Source organism: Colletotrichum siamense (genome assembly GCF_013390195.1).
Source record: "Colletotrichum siamense strain Cg363 chromosome Unknown KSG_Cg363_contig04, whole genome shotgun sequence".
NCBI lineage: Eukaryota > Fungi > Ascomycota > Sordariomycetes > Glomerellales > Glomerellaceae > Colletotrichum > Colletotrichum siamense.
In genome coordinates, this window is record NW_023501017.1 from 5,243,734 (window position 1) to 5,263,457 (window position 19,724).

A 19,724-nucleotide genomic window follows, 5' to 3' on the forward strand; every position below is an offset into this window, starting at 1 on the left:
TTTCCCCCGATGAAAATACAGAGAACGCATTGCGCAATATTTATTTGTTCATGATATCTTTGACTATATCCAGTCTACCAATGACCATGTACCTAATATGGCCTACGAGCATTCAAGCCCTAAATTTGCGTCTGTTTTCAAAGATAACGTATCAAAGAATCAAGTTGTTCGGAACTGATGTAGCAATACTTGGGCTTATGACTTCTAAAGAATGCTTAATTGCTACTCATATATCTTGAATCTAATAGGCCTTGACTGCCGCCAATTGCAGCAACCTATCCGTGATCACCGGTTTCTCTAATGGCTCTTCGCGCTCCTGCGGATCAATCACACCATCCCTCTTGGCCTTGCCTTGGGGATGGATGTTTGTGTGAGGCCAGTGAGTGGTTCCTCCCCACGATCGGAAGATGTCGGCCTTCTCCTTGATACTCTGAGGGTCGGCGAACTTAGCGGGAGTGAAGCAGACGTATTGGGCATGGCGAATCTGTGTGCCCTCGGGGTGCTTGGCGTAGTGCATGGATCTGGCAAACATCTATTAGCCAACTTCTGACAGGAATCAATGGAAATACAAACCGAGAGTCCCACAACACCAGGTCACCGGGCTCGAGGTTCGGCTTAATCAGCTTGCAGCCGCGGTCCTCAAACCACTTGACGTCTTCCTCCTTGAAGATGAACAGATCCCTGTAGTTCTCTTCGGGAGGAGGAGCATCTTCATGAGCAGCCATCACACGAGTCTCCTGGAAGAACTGATCGTACAGCTTAGCTGATCCGCTCATGAGAATTAGACCACCGTCCTTGTCGCCGTTCGGGGCGAAGTTCAGCAGTCCCTGAACGCACTGGAGACCCTTTCGCTTGGGATCTTGGTCTGTTCAAGTAAGTCAGAAACTGAAAGCCCTCGTATGCCAAGCAACAAACGTACCACAGTGAGGCCATGGAGACCACTTGAGATCCTTCTGTCGTGGGAGAGTAACGTTGAACATGTCGAAGCTCACGAGGAGCTCTTCAGTCTCCCAAATATGGATGAACGGGTTGATGACACCAGGCTCCCTACAAATGTGTCAGCCAGATCCAGTAAGTCACCCTGACTAGGCCAAGTCCATGCTACGCTCCAAAAGAGATCACTTACAGTCTGGCCTCCCAAGCAAATCGCTCATGTGGGGCGCAGTAAGACCCGTACATACCTCCCTTGAAGGAGACTGGGAGGTGTTCCGATGTCCAAGTGTCCTCATTGTCGGGGTCGAACCCGCGGTTGAAGGACTTGAGCCAGTCGATCTGCTTCTGCTTGTAGTACTCAGCTCGCTCAGGAGTAATAGCGTTCTTAAGGATGGCGTAGCCATGTTCGAAGAAGTGGTCGCGCCAGTCGCCGTAGTTAGCCTTTGGCTCCAGGAGGGACTTTGACATTTTGGTTGATATGGGAGATCAAGAAAATGTACTTCTGAGCTCTGACTGATGTTTAATGGTATGATAAAGATCAATGTTGCGAAATTGAAGCTGAAATCTAAGAATCCCGTCTTTCATTATATGCAACTCCAGTCAAAGCCATAACATGTTGCACTGCCTGCGATCTGAAGCTCTCAGATGCGCCCCTGTCCGTGATCCCCGCGTTCTCCAGCTTACCCTGGTCAGACCTCGTCTCGAACTCCTCCCCCAGCCCCATCCGGCTCGGTCTACCAACCTCGCCTCGGTCTCGTGTTCTATCCGTGGGCGTGAGAAGTGGACTCGGTTCGGTTCGGTTCGGTTCGGGGTGCTGCAAGGACCCCTTTTCGACACGGGAGTGGGGCCGGCGGCCGCTTCTAAACCGAACGGATCTGGGCCGGATCTCACCCCGCGGTCTAACCCCACGAAATCTGGCTTGGCTGAACATGTTTCCGATACTATCCCCGCAACGGACAGCAATAGACCGAGGTCTCTGACCCGCGAAGCTGTGAGCTACGCGTCGTGCTGAGCAATTGGTGTCGTTGATAGGACGAAGAAAGTATTCTGGCGCGTTCAATAAAAAGCGCCACATTGGCAACACCCTGGACTAGAGATTCAGCTTCAGGAGATTGTACATTCCCATTCAAGACCCCAGCTAATCAAACATTCTCCAATCATGCCTCTCCCAATTCAGATCGCGCACAAGCCCATTGGCAAGCCGGAAATCGGAGTCAACAATTATCAAGGCTTTACCCCGGGCCGCACCGAAGTCCTTCCCAAGGGCTGGAACGGGTACAACGCGAAGCCTCTCGAAAGCGACATTCGAATCGACCACGACGTTGAAATCAAGGTCCGAGATGGGTGCAGGCTCTACATCGACGTGTACCGCCCAGCGGACGCGACGGAGAAGATCCCGGCCATCGTCGGCTGGTCTCCCTACGGCAAGAAGTACAGCGCCTTGACGATGTTGCCCATGACGCCGTGGTCTTGCTGCGTCAAGAAGAGCGATCTCAGTGGCCTCGAGAAATTTGAGGGCCTAGATCCTCAGAGGTGGTGCCCCAAGGGTTACGCCATCATTAGCGTCGACAGCAGAGGTGCCGGCAACAGTGACGGTCAGGTCCCCATTATGGGTCTGCAGGATGCCGAGGACGCATACGATGTCATTGAGACCATCGCCAAGATGGATTGGTGCAATGGCAGCGTCGGCATGGCTGGCAACTCTGCTCTTGCTATTGCTCAATGGCACGTGGCCTCCCTGAATCCTCCGTCGCTGAAGGCCATCGCACCTTGGGAGGCCAGCGGTGATCTGTTTCGCGAGCAATTTGTCAGGGGCGGCATTTTCTCCATGAGCAACTTCGACCTCATCACAAGCTTGATCATCAAGGGAACTTCAGGTGTGGAGGACTTTGCCGAGATGTACCGTCGCAGCCCTTTGTCCAACATTTGGTGGGAAGACAAGCGCGCGAACATGAAGGCCATCAACATTCCGGCATACATCTCGGGATCAGACTTCAGCTCAATCCACACCATGGGCAGCATCAGAGGATTCATGGAGCTAGGCTGTGAAAAGAAGTGGATTCGCTGGAGCGCTTGGCAAGAGTGGTTTGACCTCTACAGCGTTCCCGAGACGAACGAAGACCTTGCAGTAAGTCTCCAACAGCCCGGACCCCGTTTTCACAGATGACTGATGTTTTGCAAAGAAATTCTTTGATAGGTACCTGAAAGGCATCGAAAATGACTGGGAAAAGACACCCAAGGTTCGCTGGACATCCCTCAAGTTCGGCGATCGAGAACCCGAAAGCGATATCCTCTTCGAAGACTTCCCTCCTCCGAATACCGACTACAAGACCTTCTACCTTGAGAACGGCGCCTTGTCTGAGTCAGTCCCAGCAAGTGCATCAAAGGCGACGTACAACTCCGAGGACGGAAACTCCCTAGCCAAGTTCACATACACCTTCGACAAGCCCTCGCGCCTGATTGGCATTCCCAAAGCAGTTCTCTACGTGTCTTGCCCTTCTCACGACGACATGAATGTCTTCGTCAACATCCGCAAGCTCGACAAGGACGGCAACCCAATGATGCATCTGTGCTTCCCATTCTGGGCGGCGCCCGTCAAGTCGATTCATGACATCGCCCCCAAGGAGCGAAGCAGTACGAACCTTCACCTTGGCTCGGTTGGCCAGCTGAGGGCATCGCACCGCAAGATCGACACGTCGCGTTCGATGCATCCCCAGTTCCCCTTCCATCCGCATGACGAGGAGCAGAAGATTCCACCTGGCGAGATTGTAGAGCTGGAGATTGGCATCTGGGCTATGGGTGTGGACTACGAGGCCGGCGAGTCTGTACAGGTTCAGATTGGCGGTCAATTCCCCTCGATCGCGGAGTACAAGGCCTTCTCGACCGAGCGGCCCGAGCATGAAAGGAATAAGGGGGAGCATTTCATTCACTGTGGTCCGGAACATCAGAGTCGGATTATCTTGCCGTTTATTCAATGATAGTACTCCTACATAGACATTACTCATAATTGGATATTGCTTAAAGAATCGGCCATAAGAACTATGAATCTCGCATGTGTGAAGTGTCAGGGTATAAGGGACCATCACCTCTCCCCATATACGACGTGATCCAATTGTGAAGGTACTTGATCAAAATAATGAAGCTTCCAGGCTTGCTCAGGTTTTGCAAGAGAACGTGTTAGCAGCTGGAGAGGGATTTACTTCCATGCTCTCACACCTGCTTCAGTGCTCAGTGCTAAGCACAGCAATACCCATTCTCAAAACACCTACTTGAGTTAGGGGTTAAATGTACAGTCAGGAACCATGCTTTTACACAAGGGTCATTTCGAATTTATCGTAGTATCATTCAAAAGCGACTAATTCAATGATGTTCGCTATTCTGGTGTCTGTTCCCATTCCAAATTCGAGTTCCCAATTTCAACTTCGTCTCTGACCTTGTCATCCTGCATCGTGAACTGCCTCTTAAGCTTCAGCAAATTCCAGTTGTAATGGGAATCTCAGCCTTCAAAGGCACGATCCCGTGCTAGTGGTTGTACGACGGAGTAGCACTAGTCTCCGCAACAGCCCACTTCGCAACCATGGCTCTGATCTGGGTACCCCAAATGAAGACAGCAATTCCGACAGCTCCAAGGGTAGCAGTCAGCCCACCGTAAACTCCAAAAGCTCCATCGTATCCAATAGAGTTGACAAACGGCGTGACTCCGTAACTAGTGCCGAAGGAAATGACACCACGCATGGCGCAGATGATGACAAGCACAGGGCCAGAGCGGGTTGGGTAGGCGTCAAGGGCGTAGGTGATTCCAACCTGGTTTGCTCCCACGAAGCCAAAGTAGTAAGCGTTGATGGAGAAGACGATGGCAAACCAATGGAACCTCTCCGGGTGTGCCGCCGCCTGACCGTAGAGGATGGAGGCGAGCGTGCCCACGATGACGGGGATGATGAGAGGAATGAGGCGGTACTCGGGCTTGTGAATGCCGCCGTTGCGACGAGCGAAGTATTGAATGATCCAATCTGAGCCGCGGCCAAGAAGGGGCAGAGCCAGGAAGGCGACGACGATCTGGCCGGTCAAGGCGAAGCTGACGACGGAAGAGCTCCAGCTGTAGGGGGCTGCCTGCAAGATAGCTCCATACGTGGTGCCAAGTGCGATGTTGACGCCGCTGTCGAGAAGAATACGTTAGTGGCAGTACACTGAAACTTTGTGGGTAGGTTGGCAAACGCCCGGGCTGCATCTTACATTGTAAGGCCGTTCAGAAGTAGGGCCCACATCATATCAGGGAAGAAGGTGACAATAGCCATGCCGGTGCAGCATTGCCAACCCTCCTTCCAGTCGGGCTTCTGGTTAAGAATGCGGATGTCGGAGGCTAAAGTGCGAGGCTTGAAGTTGACAAAGTCGAGTTCGCGAGGCTCAGTGGTCGTCTTGCGGGTGAGCATCTCGGTGTAGACACCAGTGGTATCGTCGACACCCGGGGCATGAGCAGTGACGAAGCGAGATACCGAGGCCTCCTGGCCCTGGTAGGCAGCAAGGGGTCTATCATACTTGGTCTCGGGCACCATGAAGATGGCGAAGAGGAAGGTTAAAGCAGCGATGCCGGCCCCGAGAAAGTACCACCCGGAAGAGCCAATACCGGCGGCGATATAAGATGTGAGGAGGGTGTAGACCCCGCTGAGGGTAGACTGCCATAGGGTGAACCACATCAGGCAGCGGGCTCGCTCATGAAGGAAGTGAACTTCTTGAACCATCAAAGGGCAAAGAGCCTCACTCTGTCCAGCCGCTAGACCGAGGATCATGCGAGCAGCGAGATGCGAGTTGTAAGTCTTGGCTGTGCCACAGAGGATGGATCCCAAAACAGCCAGGGCGCAGGATCCAAGGAAGACAGGTCGACGGCCAACGGCAAGGGCCAGAGGCATACCAATTAGGTTACCCAGACCCATGAAGAGCGATGGGTATGTCATCAGGTGTGAGATGTCCTCATAGCTGCCATGTCCCTCCGCTGCGTATTGTGGGATAAACTCGCCGAGGAGTGCACCGAGTCCGGAAACTTGTACCAAGCCAACGGCGGCAAAGGTAGCGCAGGTCATCGTAATGATCTGTTTTAAGATGTGGTCAGTACATCGTCATGTTATCGTTTCGCTGTGATTTGGATAACTTACCCATTTTCTCAGCTTGCTCAAGTTGAGAGGGTCTGAGATGGTGTCAAGTCAGTTCCTTGCTTCCCAATCCAGTGTTCAACTCGGTTTTCAAGCTGACTACATCGAGATAACTTACCTCGAGGGTCAGAACTCGGAGTCGGGATGAGATATGTGACGTCTCCATCAGCCAACTGCACGTTAGGCTTGTAAGTTCCATCCTCAATCGGGGGCTTTTGGGCGAGATCGGCGGATTCGACTCTCTCCTCGGTAATCTTGCTGTCTGTTTCGCCCATCTTGAAGAACTTTGAGCGATTGATAGTGGAATTTCAAATAAAACGAGGAACTTGGGTATCCCTATGGATGACTGTGTTCTGTCCTCTGTCCTTCAAATTAGGACTGTGAAATGAGGATGTTGATCAGAACTCCCCATCCAGAGACAATCCGGGGAAGATGGTTCTATTTCTGTGATTGATGTTACCTGACAAATGTCGACGTTGCCATTTGCCGAACTCGACATGCCTCAACGACACTCGTCTCTACGTGTCTGATTCCTTGGCTGTGTCTCTCCCCCCTTACCCCAGCCTTCACCAAGATTTGGCCTGGGGTACGGACTGGGGAAGCTGGGGTGCAGATGATTGTGAGAGAGGGGCCCCGGGCTTGGGTCAGTCGCTAGTGTCGTTCGGGGCTCCGTACCCATTCAGCTGGTTTGCGGGGAAGACTAGCCAAACAAGGGGAGGCCCAGCAGAATGCCCCTCACGGCACCCCGGAGTTGGAGTCCTCGGTTTGATTGCTGTGCCACACTGGACACGACGCTTCGGTTCGGAAAGCGACGTCTTTGTTATTGTCTTATCAGTGCCTTCGCCCTTGGCCAAGAGCGGATCATCGCGGATATGCTTTCCCCTGCTATGTGGCAACTATTGGATAGAGTCGCGATGGCATCTTTCGTGATTGGGCTCATCTCGGATGGCGAACGCAGCTCGGTACGGTTTGGGCTAATGTTGTTCTTAGCTACCACATCCGCGGAATCGGGAATTCTTCACGGATGGCGATGCCATGAAGAAAGAGCCAGGATCTTCGGATCTTGACGCGAAATCCTCGGAGCAAGACTCGGAATACAGTGATTGACAATGCATGCGCCAATGCATCGTTGAAGAGTACTGCATGAGTGTCTGTTGAAGGCAAGGGCCCTTGTTGGCGATGCATGTTGCAACAAGGCACGTTGCAGGCCTTGCCCTGCTCGAAGTTCGGTGTATATCACGGTTTTCACTGGTGAGACAATGGTTTGAAGGATAGCAGTCTTGTTCTTGTACACTATGCTAGCGAATGACAATGTCTTTTGAATACATGAAGATGAAGCCAGAAGAGCCCGTGTTTTTAGCTCATGCGCTTGTTTGGATATAGGGAATTCCGGTCAACTTGAAAGCTCTCTCACTCAACACCGCGTCGTTCAGTGGCCTGTCCCTCACAATGTGATCGGGCTTTCCGTTGCGAACTGCAGCGTTCGAGCCGGTGTGTCTGGCGTTGGGCCAGTGGGTAGTTCCTAGGCGGGCTACGCAGGCAAGGGGTTAGCGAAATGCCCAATTATATGTGGAATAATATCATTTTACCTTCGTATGCGGCCTTCTTCCTCAAAAGGTCCTCTTGAGTAGCGTCGGTCACGGGCATGAAGCAGGTGTAGACAGCCATGCGGTCAATCTCGCCCTTGACAGGGACGTTGTAGTGTGCGGTTCGGGAGTCCCAGACAATCAAGTCACCGGGGTCGGCACAGACCTTGATCCACTCGCCGCCGTGGTCCTTGAGCCACTGCATCCCGCGGTCGGTGAAGCCGTACCACTCCTTCGTCCAGGCGGGAATGCGAGGCTCGTCCTTGAGCTCTTCGTGGAATTGGGCGCTGAGGTTGTGAGAGCCCTTGCAGACAATCAGACCGCCGTCATTGGGACCGCAAGGGTGGAGGTTGACGAGGCCTTGGAGGCAGCGGAAACCAGGCTTCTCGGGGTCCTGGCATGGTGTTAGTAGCGATTCTTGTCTTGAGTCTGTCCTACACATACTTGATCTTGGTGAGGCCAAGGCTTATTCTCTGGCAGGTTGGCGCGGTTGGCGAAGCCATAGTTGATGACGTCGAAAGATACAATCAAGTCTTCGGTGTTGTAGACCTGCTCGAAGGGTCCGACTACCCCAGGCTCGCTACGGATGCTCCAGACGAAGTCTTCGTGGCAGGCGCCGTAGGCCATCAGCATGCCCTTCTCGTTGATGACGGGAAGCTTGTCGGGGTGAACGGTAGACGGGTCGTTGCGGTCGTATCCAAGACCACTGCCAAATTGGTCAGCTTTCGAGCTTTTCCTAGAGGGCGATATTTACTTACAACGACTCAAGGACTGAGTACATCTTGTCGGCGTAGCCATCGGCACGCTCTCTCGGGATGGCACCTTTGATCAAGGCATAGCCATCGCGAAGAAGATCATCTCTCCAGTCACCAAACGTCGGGTCTGAGCCATCCATCTTCATGCGACCATCGTCGACGGCCGTGATGGGAGCGCTGGGCTGCTCAGTGATGGTGGTAGTGGTGGCCATGTTGGATGTGGTTGATGTACGTGTGCCAATGCAAGTGCGTCTTGGACTGCTGCAGAGCTGTTGCAAAAGGTCTGACTCGGGTTAGACGATCGCGGCTCTTATTGATATCTTGGATGTTTGCCACAATATTCTACTCCTGAATAATAGCTTTCCGTGCGCCCGGGGGTTCCTCCAAGTCTCCGAGGTCGACGACGGTCGCCCGTGGTGACTTACACTCGGGCCCCTCCAAATCCTCGGTTCGGTTTGTTCGGTTCGGATTTCACTGCGAAATAAGTACCCCTGAACTTTCTCCACATTGCCATGGCACGCGTGCCGACTACGGTGGGTCGTCGGCAAGTGGACGGCCATTGATTGAAGGATGATTACCATGAGCGAGGATGCGGTAGGCATATGACTTCCCTCGGAGCAGTCTGCATCTTCCGATTGTCTAAAATTCACTTTGGTTCGTCGAAACTTGGTTAGGATTCGTGTTTGATCTTGCTAGGGTGCTCTGGGCGTTTTTACTCGGCATACCTTCAGTGAGACCTGTGGTAATACATCGCCATGGCTGCCATTTCTAGTACATTTAACATTGTCATCGTCGGTGGCGGGATCGCAGGCCTCTCCTCGGTATGTTGAACCCTTGCCAAGTCATTGACACATCATTGCTAATACTTACAGGCCATTGCATTGCGTGGGCCGAATCGGCACATCACTGTGTTAGAACAAAGTCATCTGAACAAGGAAATCGGTGCAACAATATCGTAGGACTCCATGAACAAGGCTGCTATGAGCCTATTCCTGTAACGATTAAGCTGACGTGGCCGACTTGGTATCGCAGCTTACAGCCGAATGCTTCGAAGTGCGTTTGCCTTCGACTTCCTGGACATGGCTACCTCCTTTCATTTAGCTAACTATCGGTTTGCAGAATTGTTGAGAAGGGATGGGGTCTCGAAGACTCACTTGCCAAGAAGGGCTCCATGGCCGACAAGGCGGTGCGCATTGATAGGCAACGAGACATCCAACTACATGGCGCTGATGTTCTCACCAGTTCCGCATTTATGACACCGACGGCAAACTTCACGCCGAGATCCCATTTCATCTCAAGAAGAACTATGGAGCCGTAAGTAAATCCTTCACTGCATAAGAGCCATTCTGTCAATGATAACTGACCGGCCGCATAGGAACGCATGGTTTACCACCGGTAGGCGAAGAGCGGTATGGAGTCAAGATGCAGAAGCTGACTGCCAAGGGTTGATCTGCATGATGCACTCAAAGAAGCTGCAACAAGAGAAACGTCAGATGACGGCCCAGTGATTGTCCGTACTGGTTGCGTGGTCGCGAGTTGTGACCCAGACGCTGGTGTTGTGAAGCTTGAGTCCGGCGAGGAGATCGTTGGGGACCTGGTCGTAGGTGCCGACGGCATGTACGTATCACGTCCAAGTTACCGCCCTTTCTCAAATTCGGTTTTGGCTTACTTTATATGACAGTAAGAGTGTCCTGAGACAGGCTGTCATTGAAAAAGAGGCTCCCGCGATACCCACCGGATTGTCGGGTGAGCCCACATGCAGTATTTCTCGCATCTTGCAGCAGCTAATCTTAAGTAGCGTACCGACTCATTATTGACAGCTCGGAACTCGAGCAAGACAAAGACTTCACATCCGTGATCGACCCCAAAGAGTCAATCACCACGATGATAATGGGCCATGACCGAAGAATCATCATGGGCCCTGCTAGAGATGGTTCAATTTACAGCATTGTCGCAATGGTCCCAGATGGTACGTGAGCTGTCTCGTTTGATGCGAAGCCGTTGCTAATAGTTAGCAGATCAAATGCAAGAGAATGCAGAAGGCAAGTCCTGGACGACTAAGGGAGATCCCGAAAAGCTCAGGGAAACTTTCAAAGTATTTCCTCCTTGGGCAAGAGCTGTCTTTAAGAACTGCACCGAAGTTGGCCTGTGGCAGTTACGTGATCTTGTAAGTCGAAGCCAAATTCAGGAGGGTTTTCACTGACAGCTGTCTTGTAGGATCCTCTGAAGACATGGCATAAAGGACGCACCATCATCATTGGCGATGCAAGCCACCCGATGCTTCCGACCCAGGGTCAAGGAGCTAGCCAGAGTGTCGAAGACGCAGAAGCGCTTGGAGCTATCTTCTCCGATGTCAAGACTAAGCCAACGGAGGAGGAGGTTGCTAGTTTGCTGAAGGCAAGCACAACATCTGCGCAATATGCTTCTTATCCTAACAACCAGAACAGACCGTTTTCGAATGCAGATACGATCGCGCAACGCTCATCCAGGGTTACAGCAGGCAGTCAGGCAAGCCAGCAACTGACAAGTCCACCAACAAAATCACAATGTGAGTGAAACTATTCTTCGATTAGGGTGATAGTGAAGGTTCTGACATGGACAGGAATCCCGGAGAGTTCATGGATTACAACTGCAATTACGGTGGAGCACGAGCGTGGATGGAGAAGCAGGCCAAGCTGAAGGAGTTGGCTGCGATTCCTGACAACAAGCACCAGGGCGCAGCCGCCCTTGCGACAAACATGACGGCTCTCAGTCTTGGAAGCGAATGAGGTGCCAGTAAATCGAGGGGAGTGGGAGAACCGGTACAAGTTAGACTTTGAGATTCATGTTTGCTGCATTGCGGTCGACAAATTGGACAGAATTTTACGGACTGTTGGTTGAGCATCGAATTCGCCACCCAAACAGCATGTTAGCCGTTACGCAAGTGGAGGACTTTTGCCGAAATCAGTTGATTGGTTCTGTCGTCTGACAACAGAACAGTTCTTCTTCAAGAAAGCTCAATTCGGGTCTTGCATGTCACTGCTGATGTGCATATGTGAGTCATATGATGGCTCATCATGATGCTCCCAGACAATTGTGACTTGCTTTCACCCAATGTCGATTGATCTGCTGCTTTTTTTGCGAATGGATAGCATCGCATCGAAATTGAGTTGGGTTTGGCCTCAGTGGGGATTGGCTCAAATGAAAGAAACATTTACAGGGAACATGAATTGGGTTGCAGCTGAAGGTATGGCTGTGCATCGTGGACCCCGAGAACACCGCGGCAAACCACTGAAAATGGTCCAATTAGGACCTGTTGAAGATAGCCTAATAGAGACGAACTGCTACAGCTATGCCGCAGCCCGCGCGTTCCGACTCAAGTTCGCGCTTCAGCGCAGTCTAAACAGTCTAGCTAGAGACGGCCCGGGCCCGGTAAGAGTCAGATTTCAGTGTATGAGCACTGCCCACACGAAAAAGGTCAAGACAAACTTGCCCACTGCGGGACATCGTAAATGTAGTGGGGATGACAGAATCAGCACTAAAGGGTACGGTACACAGCTAAGCAGACTGTTGTTGGTTTGCGATGCACGCCGGCATTTGGTCTTACGTCACACGCGCCAGTTCGAACCAACTCAGATTTATATATCTATTAAGTTTCTTCCGCCTTGATCTTGAGCCTCCTGTTCACCAAAGCATGATCATCTTCAGCCAAGCGTCACCGCTCCCATCCAGTATGGTCACTCGCCTTGGGGCTTGTCAAGCCCTTCACTACGGCTGTGCACTGGGCGTCGCTCTAGTCCCAGCTGTTTCAACACTTGCACAACTCCGCCGAGTAACAGACAATAGAGTACGACCATTACCACAAAATCAATCAAAACCACGATTATTTCTTTTACTTGTCACTTTTTCTACACTTTTCTCAGAATTCGTTATCACTGCTAATCAACCAAACGCATTGGAAACTGAACAATCTCATTTGGTTCATCTCTTTGTGTCTATTTTCGCTTGGACAGTCATTTTTTTTCGTCGCCATGGACGCGGCTTTTCTCTGGGCGTTCCCGCCGCCACAGTTCTCTTTGAAACTCCACTACTAGTTTTGACCGCTGTTGGCGATCTTAACTCTATCCAACAAATCGCCATTCTCTGCTGCCAGGCAGTCCGCCTGCTGGCTGTGTTGCTCCTTCTCTCGGTCCGGCTAAGTCAATCACTGAGCAAGAATCAACAAGATCCCTCGGAAGAAAGCCAGCCATTCCTCCGGGCGAGTTCATCTACCGACAGAAGCGATTCAACTTGTTACGGCAGCGTGCCATTTAGCGACGATACTGAGACGGAAATGGCCAGCAAGGACTCTGACTCCGATTCCGAAGATGACGAGGATGACAGCGCCAGCATCAAACGCCGCCGTGCTAAGCGACTTAAAGAGACGGGAGGTTGGCTAGGGTACATCAAAGACTTCGCCATCTTTCTGCCTTATCTGATCCCAAAGAAAGACCGGAAAGTCCAGCTCTCCATCTTTCTTTGCTTATTTTCCATCGCTGGACGGAGAGTCTTGAACGTCTTGATCCCAAGTCAGCTAGGCCGCGTTACGGATGAGATCCTCAACAACCAGGCTCCTTACGGGACTCTTGCCATCTGGCTCGGTTTGGTCATTCTGAAGGATGATGCAGGCCTCGGTCTTCTTGACGCGCTCGCCAAGATCCCGATAAAGCAATTCTCCTACCGCCAAGTTACTAACGCCGCCTTTGGTCATGTCATGGGCCTGTCTATGGAGTTTCATTCTGAGAGAGACTCAGCTGAAGTAATGAAGGCTATTGAGCAGGGCGAGTCGCTCACCAACGTTCTGGACACCGCTGTCAACGAGATACTGCCTACCGTCATCGATCTGTTTGTGGCATTTTGGCTGCTTTACTGGAAGTTCAATGTCTACCTCGCTCTTGCCATGGCCTTGGCCGCGGCAGCGTTCATGACACTTGAAGTCTACACATCCAGCATGAACATCAAAAACAAGCGAGCCTCAAGCAAGGCTGAGAGAGAGGAGGCCAGGGTCATGCACCAGGCTGTCCAAGGTTGGCAGACTGTCACTTACTTCAACATGTTTGGCTATGAGAAGCGTCGCTTTGGCCAGACCGTTGAGTCTCGACTTGAAGCGAGCCGTAGATACGGTATTGGCGACGCCCTGGTTCAAGGCCTTCTCGACATGGCTGTTCCGCTCACCTTCTTCGTTCTTGCCAGCTTGGTTTTGCGCGAGATCTCGCAAGGCAGAGCCACTGCGGGCGACTTTGTCTTTTTGCTTCAGTACTGGGACTATCTGGTCTGGCCATTGAAGTGGCTTTCGCACGATTACCGGTACTTGATGAATGATCTGGTCGATGCCGAGCGTCTTCTCAATCTCCTCCAAACCAAGTCAACGATCGTCGAAAGTGACAATGCAAGAGAGCTGAGGGACGTCAAGGGGCACGTCGAGTTCGAGAACGTCAGCTTCTCTTACGATCCAAGACGGCCTACGATTCAAGACCTGAACATATCGGCTGCGCCAGGGCATACCATTGCCCTAGTCGGAGAGACTGGTGCTGGAAAGTCCTCCATCATGAAACTTCTGCTTCGATTCTACAATGTGACTTCCGGCCGCATCACTATCGACGGCCACGACATTCGCGACATTACCCTCAGCTCACTTCGAGATGCCCTTGGCGTCGTCCCGCAAGATCCGTTGCTGTTCAATGCAACAGTCATGGAAAATCTCCGCTACGCCCGGCCGATGGCCACGGATGAGGAGATCTTCGATGCCTGCCGAGCGGCCGCAATCCACGACAGGATCTTGTCGTTTGCGGATGGCTATCAAAGTCGTGTGGGAGAGCAGGGTGTCAAGCTGTCAGGTGGTGAGATCCAGCGACTGGCTATTGCACGAGTTTTCTTGAAGGACCCGCCAATCCTTATTCTCGACGAGGCTACCAGCGCGGTAGACACCAAGACGGAATCGAGCATCCAGGGCGCGTTGGACGTGTTGAAGGAGGGCAGGACGACTTTTGTCATTGCGCATCGACTATCTACGGTTGTCAGTGCAGACAAGATCATCGTGGTTCATGAGGGAAGGGTAGTAGAGAGTGGAACTCATAATGAGTTGCTGACTCTTGGAGGCAGATACATGGATCTGTGGACAAGGCAAATCGGCGGTAACTCGGAGAAGGCCACATCATTATAGAATGCGCGTGCTTTTCCTTTGCATTATTAGGTAGCGAAATACATTTGCTTTTGATGGAAAACACCTTCTGTCCCTTCCTCTTTCTCAAAGCTGGGAGCCTGTGATGTCTAGGCGGCTTTATCGGTCGAATGACTACTAAGCCTTCAACCCCATATTGCTGGTATCATATCCATTCGCCTCGAGATACTTCTTGAATCTCACATCCTCATCCTCCAGATGTTTAGGAGCCTTTGCACATGATTAGCTAAGTCAAAAGGGCAAAGGAGAAGGGGAGAGGGTTTGGAGCTCACGTTAGGAATCAGAAACCAGACACACAGAGTGCCAATGACAGAAATGCCACTTCCAATCAAGAAAATGGCTTGCTGGCCCTTCAGGCGATCATCAAAGCTGGCGAGAGCGGCGCTGAGTGCCGTCGTTCCAACAGCAGCACCAGCCTTACCGACCGCAGCCGCAAATCCAAGGAAGTGCCCTCTGAGCGGAGTCGGGAAAGACTCGCTGGAAACGAGGAAGTTGCAGTCGCCCGGTCCCACAGACAAGAAAGTCTGAAAGAGACCGTACAAAGTGACGAACAGAGGGAAGACGTTGTTGAGCTGGATCATGGACCCGCCGATTGCGAAACCGAAAATGCAGACGATGGCCCAGCCGAGGGCGTATGTCTGGCGGCGACCAATGCGGTCCATCAACAACGCTCCGATAAAAGCGCCGGGAAGAGCAAACGCATTGATCAATGCCGACCAACCGATGGACTGGATCATGGTTTGCTGGGAGGAGAAACCTGAGACTAGGGTAGGGGCGAGGAGGTTGAAGGGATAGACCACGGCATCGTAGAGGAACCAGGCGCTGCAGCAGCCGAGGAGAGGCTTCCAGTAGAACTTCAGAGCAAGCTTGTAAGGAATGTTCTGCTGGATTGCATGTTTCTTGTACTGCTGGGAGTCGACGAGTCGCATGCGGAAGAAAAAAATCACCAAGGGGAGCTTTTCAAGCCGATAGTCAGCCTTCTGGGGCTCTGGGAACCGGAACGATCTACTTACGAAGATACCAATGCCGAAACAAATGCGCCAAATACCGTCGCTGGCTTGGCCGTTGTAAGCTGCGACGACGATGAGAGAGACGATGCTGGAGCCTACGAAACCCGAGATAATGGCAGCATTCGTGGAAACGGCGACGAGCATTCCACGCCGCCTTCGCATGGCTTCGGTACTGTCGGCGCATTCGAGAGCTTGGGATGTGCAGACAGTGTACTCTCCACCTAGAAAGGGTGAGTCGAGGTATTAGAATGAAGGCGTCCGCATGGGCCTACCAGCACCAACTCCCGCGACTCCACGCCCGATAACCATCATCCAGAACATTCCTTCCACGGAAGTTCCATGCGCGGCAGTCGCAATCACGATACCCTGAATATCTTAGCTGTAATGTCTTTGCTAGAAGAGTAAACAGCTAGCAACTCACCAAAACCAGGAAGAAAGTGGTGAGTACGATGCCAACTTTTCTGCCGAACCTGTCGATGCAGAGTCCAAAGATGAGCATGCCAAAAATGTCACCAATAAGAATGGAGTTGGAAAGTCTGGTCTTGACCTCGCTAGTCATTTGCTTCGGATAGCTGGGGAGAATGTCAGTCAAAAGGTTCGATTTTCGACGGAACATGCTGGACCTTGGGAACTTACAGCTTCGCCAAGACCGTGTTCATGTAGCCGATGATCTGAATGTTGTATCCATCCGAGAACAGCGCGACACCTTGAACCAGCACATCGAGCTTGCCAGCCGTCCTGGCCGGAGGAGTCTGCTCCTGTGACGAGGCGTCGTCTCGGGATGTGACGACAACTCCGGCATCTTTCTGTGGGATGTCGTTGGCGGACTCGGAGCCTGCTTCTGAGCGTGTTACGGTCTCCATGTTGAAGATGTTCGATGCGACTTTGAGGCTAACTCCACCAAAGTTTCTCGGTCGAGACGGAATATGGACGACCAAAGACTTAAGTATGGTACAGTCCCGGCACCTGGAAGTTTTGCAGCTACTGCACGTGGAACCCCTGATCATACCAAGCCCTCGGTACGCAAGGACTTTGAAGATCTTCGACGGGGTTTCGCACGCAAAACCAGAAGGAATCCGGGCGCGAACCGACACTCGATGTGTTAACGCACCACTTGGTGGCTCCCGGTCCCCCGCCAAGTTGGATAAAATGTGCCGGCCATTGGAGCTCAATAGTGATTCTCATGGTTGGGAGCTGCCAGTCGTCGCGAACCATTGGGCACGTGCTTGAAAACTTGCACTCAAGGACTGATAAAGGATGGCAATTAGATGTACGGAACATGACCGAAACCAGGAATACCGGAAGTTGATTCTTGCAGGAGCATAGCGTTCCTTCGCATGACAAGGACGAGCTTCCTCGCCAGTAAGTTAAGAGCGAAAACAAGCTTTCACAAGCTCTAAAACCTCTCTATTGGATGCTGTTGAGAAGTCCCCGCTGTCGGAGGAAATCCGTCGGGTCCCGGCGCTCAACGGCACCCACGTGGTGGAATGCGGACTTGTCAGACGTCGATCGGAGTGGAGTCCCGCTGCCCGCGGTCCACATGTTGGTTCCGATATGAACCCTACCAGTTCGTGAACACAATCCTTCGGTGGGGGCCATTGCAATTCGAGAGCGTTTGGATGTGTGTTTAACAGTCGGTTTAAATCCGATCGGCTCGGGAACGCGGCCTGGGACGCGCATGCCAGCCCACAGGCCCCTCTTGGTGAATCTTAGAAACTGCAAACTGCTGATTGAGCCGACGAGATGCAGCACGTGTCTTCCTCATTGGCAAGACTGGATTGCTGGCCACTTCATGGAAGGTTTGAACCTCCACCGGACAAGGACCATATTTCCAAGACCACGGACCTGGGCTGAAGATTCGGCAAGAGGGTGAGAAACTAGGAAGTCTAGGTCTCTCCTCCTACCAACTTTGACCGAACATGTCGACTGATAAACGGATGACAAACCGTCTTGCGTCGGAAGCAACTTAAAATCAACATCGGGGGAACAACCAACCAGGGTACAAGCAGTCTGAATATGGCATTGTCAAGCGTTCTGGATTCCGTGGCCGCCATCACGACGCTCACTCTCAGGATCACTGCGGTGATTTTCACAAGATTTGTACTTGACTATCTGAACTTCGAGTTGTCTATGGAAAAGTCAAACAGCTAACACTGAGACAGCATCCTCTGGGACGAAAGTATCTCAACCGCATCTACGGCAACTTTGCGGTTTACGTCCTTTACCTCATCGCAAAACTCTTCTCGGGCAATTCTCAGCCTAAGCGCCGTCATCCAAGCTTGCTGCTCCTATGTGGCTGGGTGGACTCAAGGCAGTTTCTTTCGAGCTTCATTACGATTTTGTTGAATCTACTGTCTCTGGGAGCCGTTTGGGACTTCCTGTATCGAAGTCATTACCTTCATCAAAGCAACGGCATCTCATTCTCTCGTGTGGGTTACGTCGACGAGACCTCAGCGCGCATCGTTGCTCGTGCCCCAATTGCGCCTATCACACATGTCGAAATTAGACTTACTTCGGCGGATGAAGATGCAAGGCAGCCAAAGTCTCAGGTCATCACTGTGACCGACGCAAACGACTATACCGGAACATTCCTTTTTGAAGAACTCGAAGCCAATACTGAGTACTATTACACTACTAATGCAAGCCATGCAGGCTCATTCAAGACAGCAGCCAGAGACCCCAAGCGATGGAGTCTAGTGTCAACTAGTTGCATAAAGCCTTTTTACCCCTACAGCCCGGTGGATCATGGTCTCAGAATCAAGGGGCTCGAATACCTAGACCAATATCTCATGCAGAAGCCGGTCGACATGATGCTCTTCCTCGGCGACTTCATCTACATCGACTTACCCATCGCCCTGGGCTGGACCCCTGAGGACTACACCACCGCCTACCGCCAGGTTTACGCTTCGCCAAGCTGGACGCCGGCACTCCGCTCCCTGCCATGGCTCCATCTCTACGACGATCATGAAATCATCAACGACTGGGCCGCCAACGAGACAGGGTTGTACCAGTCCGCTATGCAGCCGTTCTGGGCCTACCAGGGGCACGCGAACCCCTCGTCGCAGTTCGGCCTCGGCAAGACGCATTACATCTTCCGCAGGGGGGACATCTCCTTCTTCGTCCTGGACACCCGACGATACCGATCTGCGGAATCCATGGACGACGGGCCCGGCAAGACGATGCTGGGCCCCGCCCAGCTCGCGGATCTCCAGGCGTGGCTGGCGTCCGAAAAAGCATGGAAGGTCGTCGTGAGCAGCGTGCCCTTCACGCGAAATTGGAGGGGACCCGATTCGGCCGACAGCTGGTCCGGATACCTCCACGAGCGGGGGCAGGTCTTAGACATGATGAGGTTGACCGAGGGAGTGGTTATCTTGAGTGGGGTGAGTTAAGCTTCTCTCCGGCCGAAAACTGCAGTGGAGATGGCAATCTCCTCTATTGTGATTGTCGAGATTAACATTGCTTTTTAGGATCGCCATGAACACGCGACGACAATTTTCCCGCCTGGCGACAAGGGTGGGAAGGCGATCATAGAATTTTCCACGTCCCCTCTAAACCAGTTCTACGAACCGTTCACTCGGTATCACAGGCAGATCGAGGACACGGACGTCTCTGTGCATTCGCATCCTTGGGGCAGCTCCAAGTTCGGCGTTGTTTCCTTCGACACTTCGGAAGATGATCGCTTGGTGGTGGACTACGACTTGGTGGTTCAAGGGCAAAAGACGTGGAATTACACCTGGACTTATCAGCGATAGCGCTGGGCTGAGAAAATAGCTCAGCTAGGGCGGGATCTTATCGGCAGGGGTTGATGCAGGTTAAATCACGTCAATCTTGTTCGAGAGGGGCAGGTGTGTGATGAGATGAACGAATTCTGTTTTGTTTGTTGGAAGAAAAAAATGAAATCTTGTCAAGCGTGGTGTCTGTCATGTTTGTTGAGACCAGTCCGGCCAAGTCGCCCTCCGCCATCATCCCTCCCGTGTCCCGTTTTCCCGTGCCCGGTCAACCCCCAATTCATTTCGGATCCTGCGAACGCCTCCCTCATATTCCCAACTCGCCCGTAAACTCCCGCTCATGTACCCTAGGTGGCATGTCTAACG

At 52.2% G+C, this 19,724-nt stretch overlaps 8 protein-coding genes across 8 annotated transcripts; 4 read left to right on the forward strand and 4 right to left on the reverse strand.

The window, feature by feature from the left end:
- Positions 1–241: 241 nt before the first annotated feature.
- CGCS363_v007322 (uncharacterized protein) lies at positions 242–1,401 on the reverse strand (the record flags this gene model as incomplete). Its single annotated transcript, XM_036639171.1, has 4 exons — positions 242–521; positions 574–865; positions 920–1,047; positions 1,127–1,401. 4 exons carry the CDS (start codon positions 1,399–1,401, stop codon positions 242–244), a joined length of 975 nt encoding a protein of 324 aa, XP_036496660.1.
- A 691-nt stretch (positions 1,402–2,092) lies between these two features.
- On the forward strand, positions 2,093–3,911 carry cocE-7 (Cocaine esterase; the record flags this gene model as incomplete). The annotated part of the gene is made up of 2 exons (XM_036639172.1): positions 2,093–3,061; positions 3,117–3,911. The coding sequence occupies 2 exons, from the start codon at positions 2,093–2,095 to the stop codon at positions 3,909–3,911; spliced, it is 1,764 nt and encodes a 587-aa protein (XP_036496661.1).
- A 544-nt stretch (positions 3,912–4,455) lies between these two features.
- Positions 4,456–6,355, reverse strand: CGCS363_v007324 (putative MFS-type transporter; the record flags this gene model as incomplete). Its single annotated transcript, XM_036639173.1, has 4 exons — positions 4,456–5,089; positions 5,167–6,020; positions 6,084–6,115; positions 6,199–6,355. 4 exons carry the CDS (start codon positions 6,353–6,355, stop codon positions 4,456–4,458), a joined length of 1,677 nt encoding a protein of 558 aa, XP_036496666.1.
- A 1,086-nt stretch (positions 6,356–7,441) lies between these two features.
- On the reverse strand, positions 7,442–8,633 carry CGCS363_v007325 (uncharacterized protein; the record flags this gene model as incomplete). The annotated part of the gene is made up of 4 exons (XM_036639174.1): positions 7,442–7,611; positions 7,670–8,060; positions 8,111–8,372; positions 8,425–8,633. The coding sequence occupies 4 exons, from the start codon at positions 8,631–8,633 to the stop codon at positions 7,442–7,444; spliced, it is 1,032 nt and encodes a 343-aa protein (XP_036496667.1).
- Positions 8,634–9,176: 543 nt separating this feature from the next.
- CGCS363_v007326 (FAD-dependent monooxygenase OpS4) lies at positions 9,177–11,189 on the forward strand (the record flags this gene model as incomplete). Its single annotated transcript, XM_036639175.1, has 12 exons — positions 9,177–9,242; positions 9,294–9,376; positions 9,541–9,607; positions 9,664–9,735; positions 9,797–9,816; positions 9,865–10,038; positions 10,103–10,167; positions 10,220–10,390; positions 10,440–10,588; positions 10,639–10,800; positions 10,869–10,969; positions 11,024–11,189. 12 exons carry the CDS (start codon positions 9,177–9,179, stop codon positions 11,187–11,189), a joined length of 1,296 nt encoding a protein of 431 aa, XP_036496664.1.
- Positions 11,190–12,733: 1,544 nt separating this feature from the next.
- hmt1-0 (Heavy metal tolerance protein) lies at positions 12,734–14,602 on the forward strand (the record flags this gene model as incomplete). Its single annotated transcript, XM_036639176.1, has 1 exon — positions 12,734–14,602. The coding sequence occupies one exon, from the start codon at positions 12,734–12,736 to the stop codon at positions 14,600–14,602; it is 1,869 nt and encodes a 622-aa protein (XP_036496665.1).
- A 135-nt stretch (positions 14,603–14,737) lies between these two features.
- Positions 14,738–16,493, reverse strand: GIT1-2 (Glycerophosphoinositol permease 1; the record flags this gene model as incomplete). The annotated part of the gene is made up of 6 exons (XM_036639177.1): positions 14,738–14,830; positions 14,893–15,576; positions 15,634–15,851; positions 15,903–15,996; positions 16,052–16,202; positions 16,267–16,493. 6 exons carry the CDS (start codon positions 16,491–16,493, stop codon positions 14,738–14,740), a joined length of 1,467 nt encoding a protein of 488 aa, XP_036496658.1.
- A 1,153-nt stretch (positions 16,494–17,646) lies between these two features.
- Positions 17,647–19,382, forward strand: phoD-3 (Alkaline phosphatase D; the record flags this gene model as incomplete). Its single annotated transcript, XM_036639178.1, has 3 exons — positions 17,647–17,730; positions 17,793–19,010; positions 19,098–19,382. 3 exons carry the CDS (start codon positions 17,647–17,649, stop codon positions 19,380–19,382), a joined length of 1,587 nt encoding a protein of 528 aa, XP_036496659.1.
- Between the last annotated feature and the right edge of the window lie 342 nt (positions 19,383–19,724).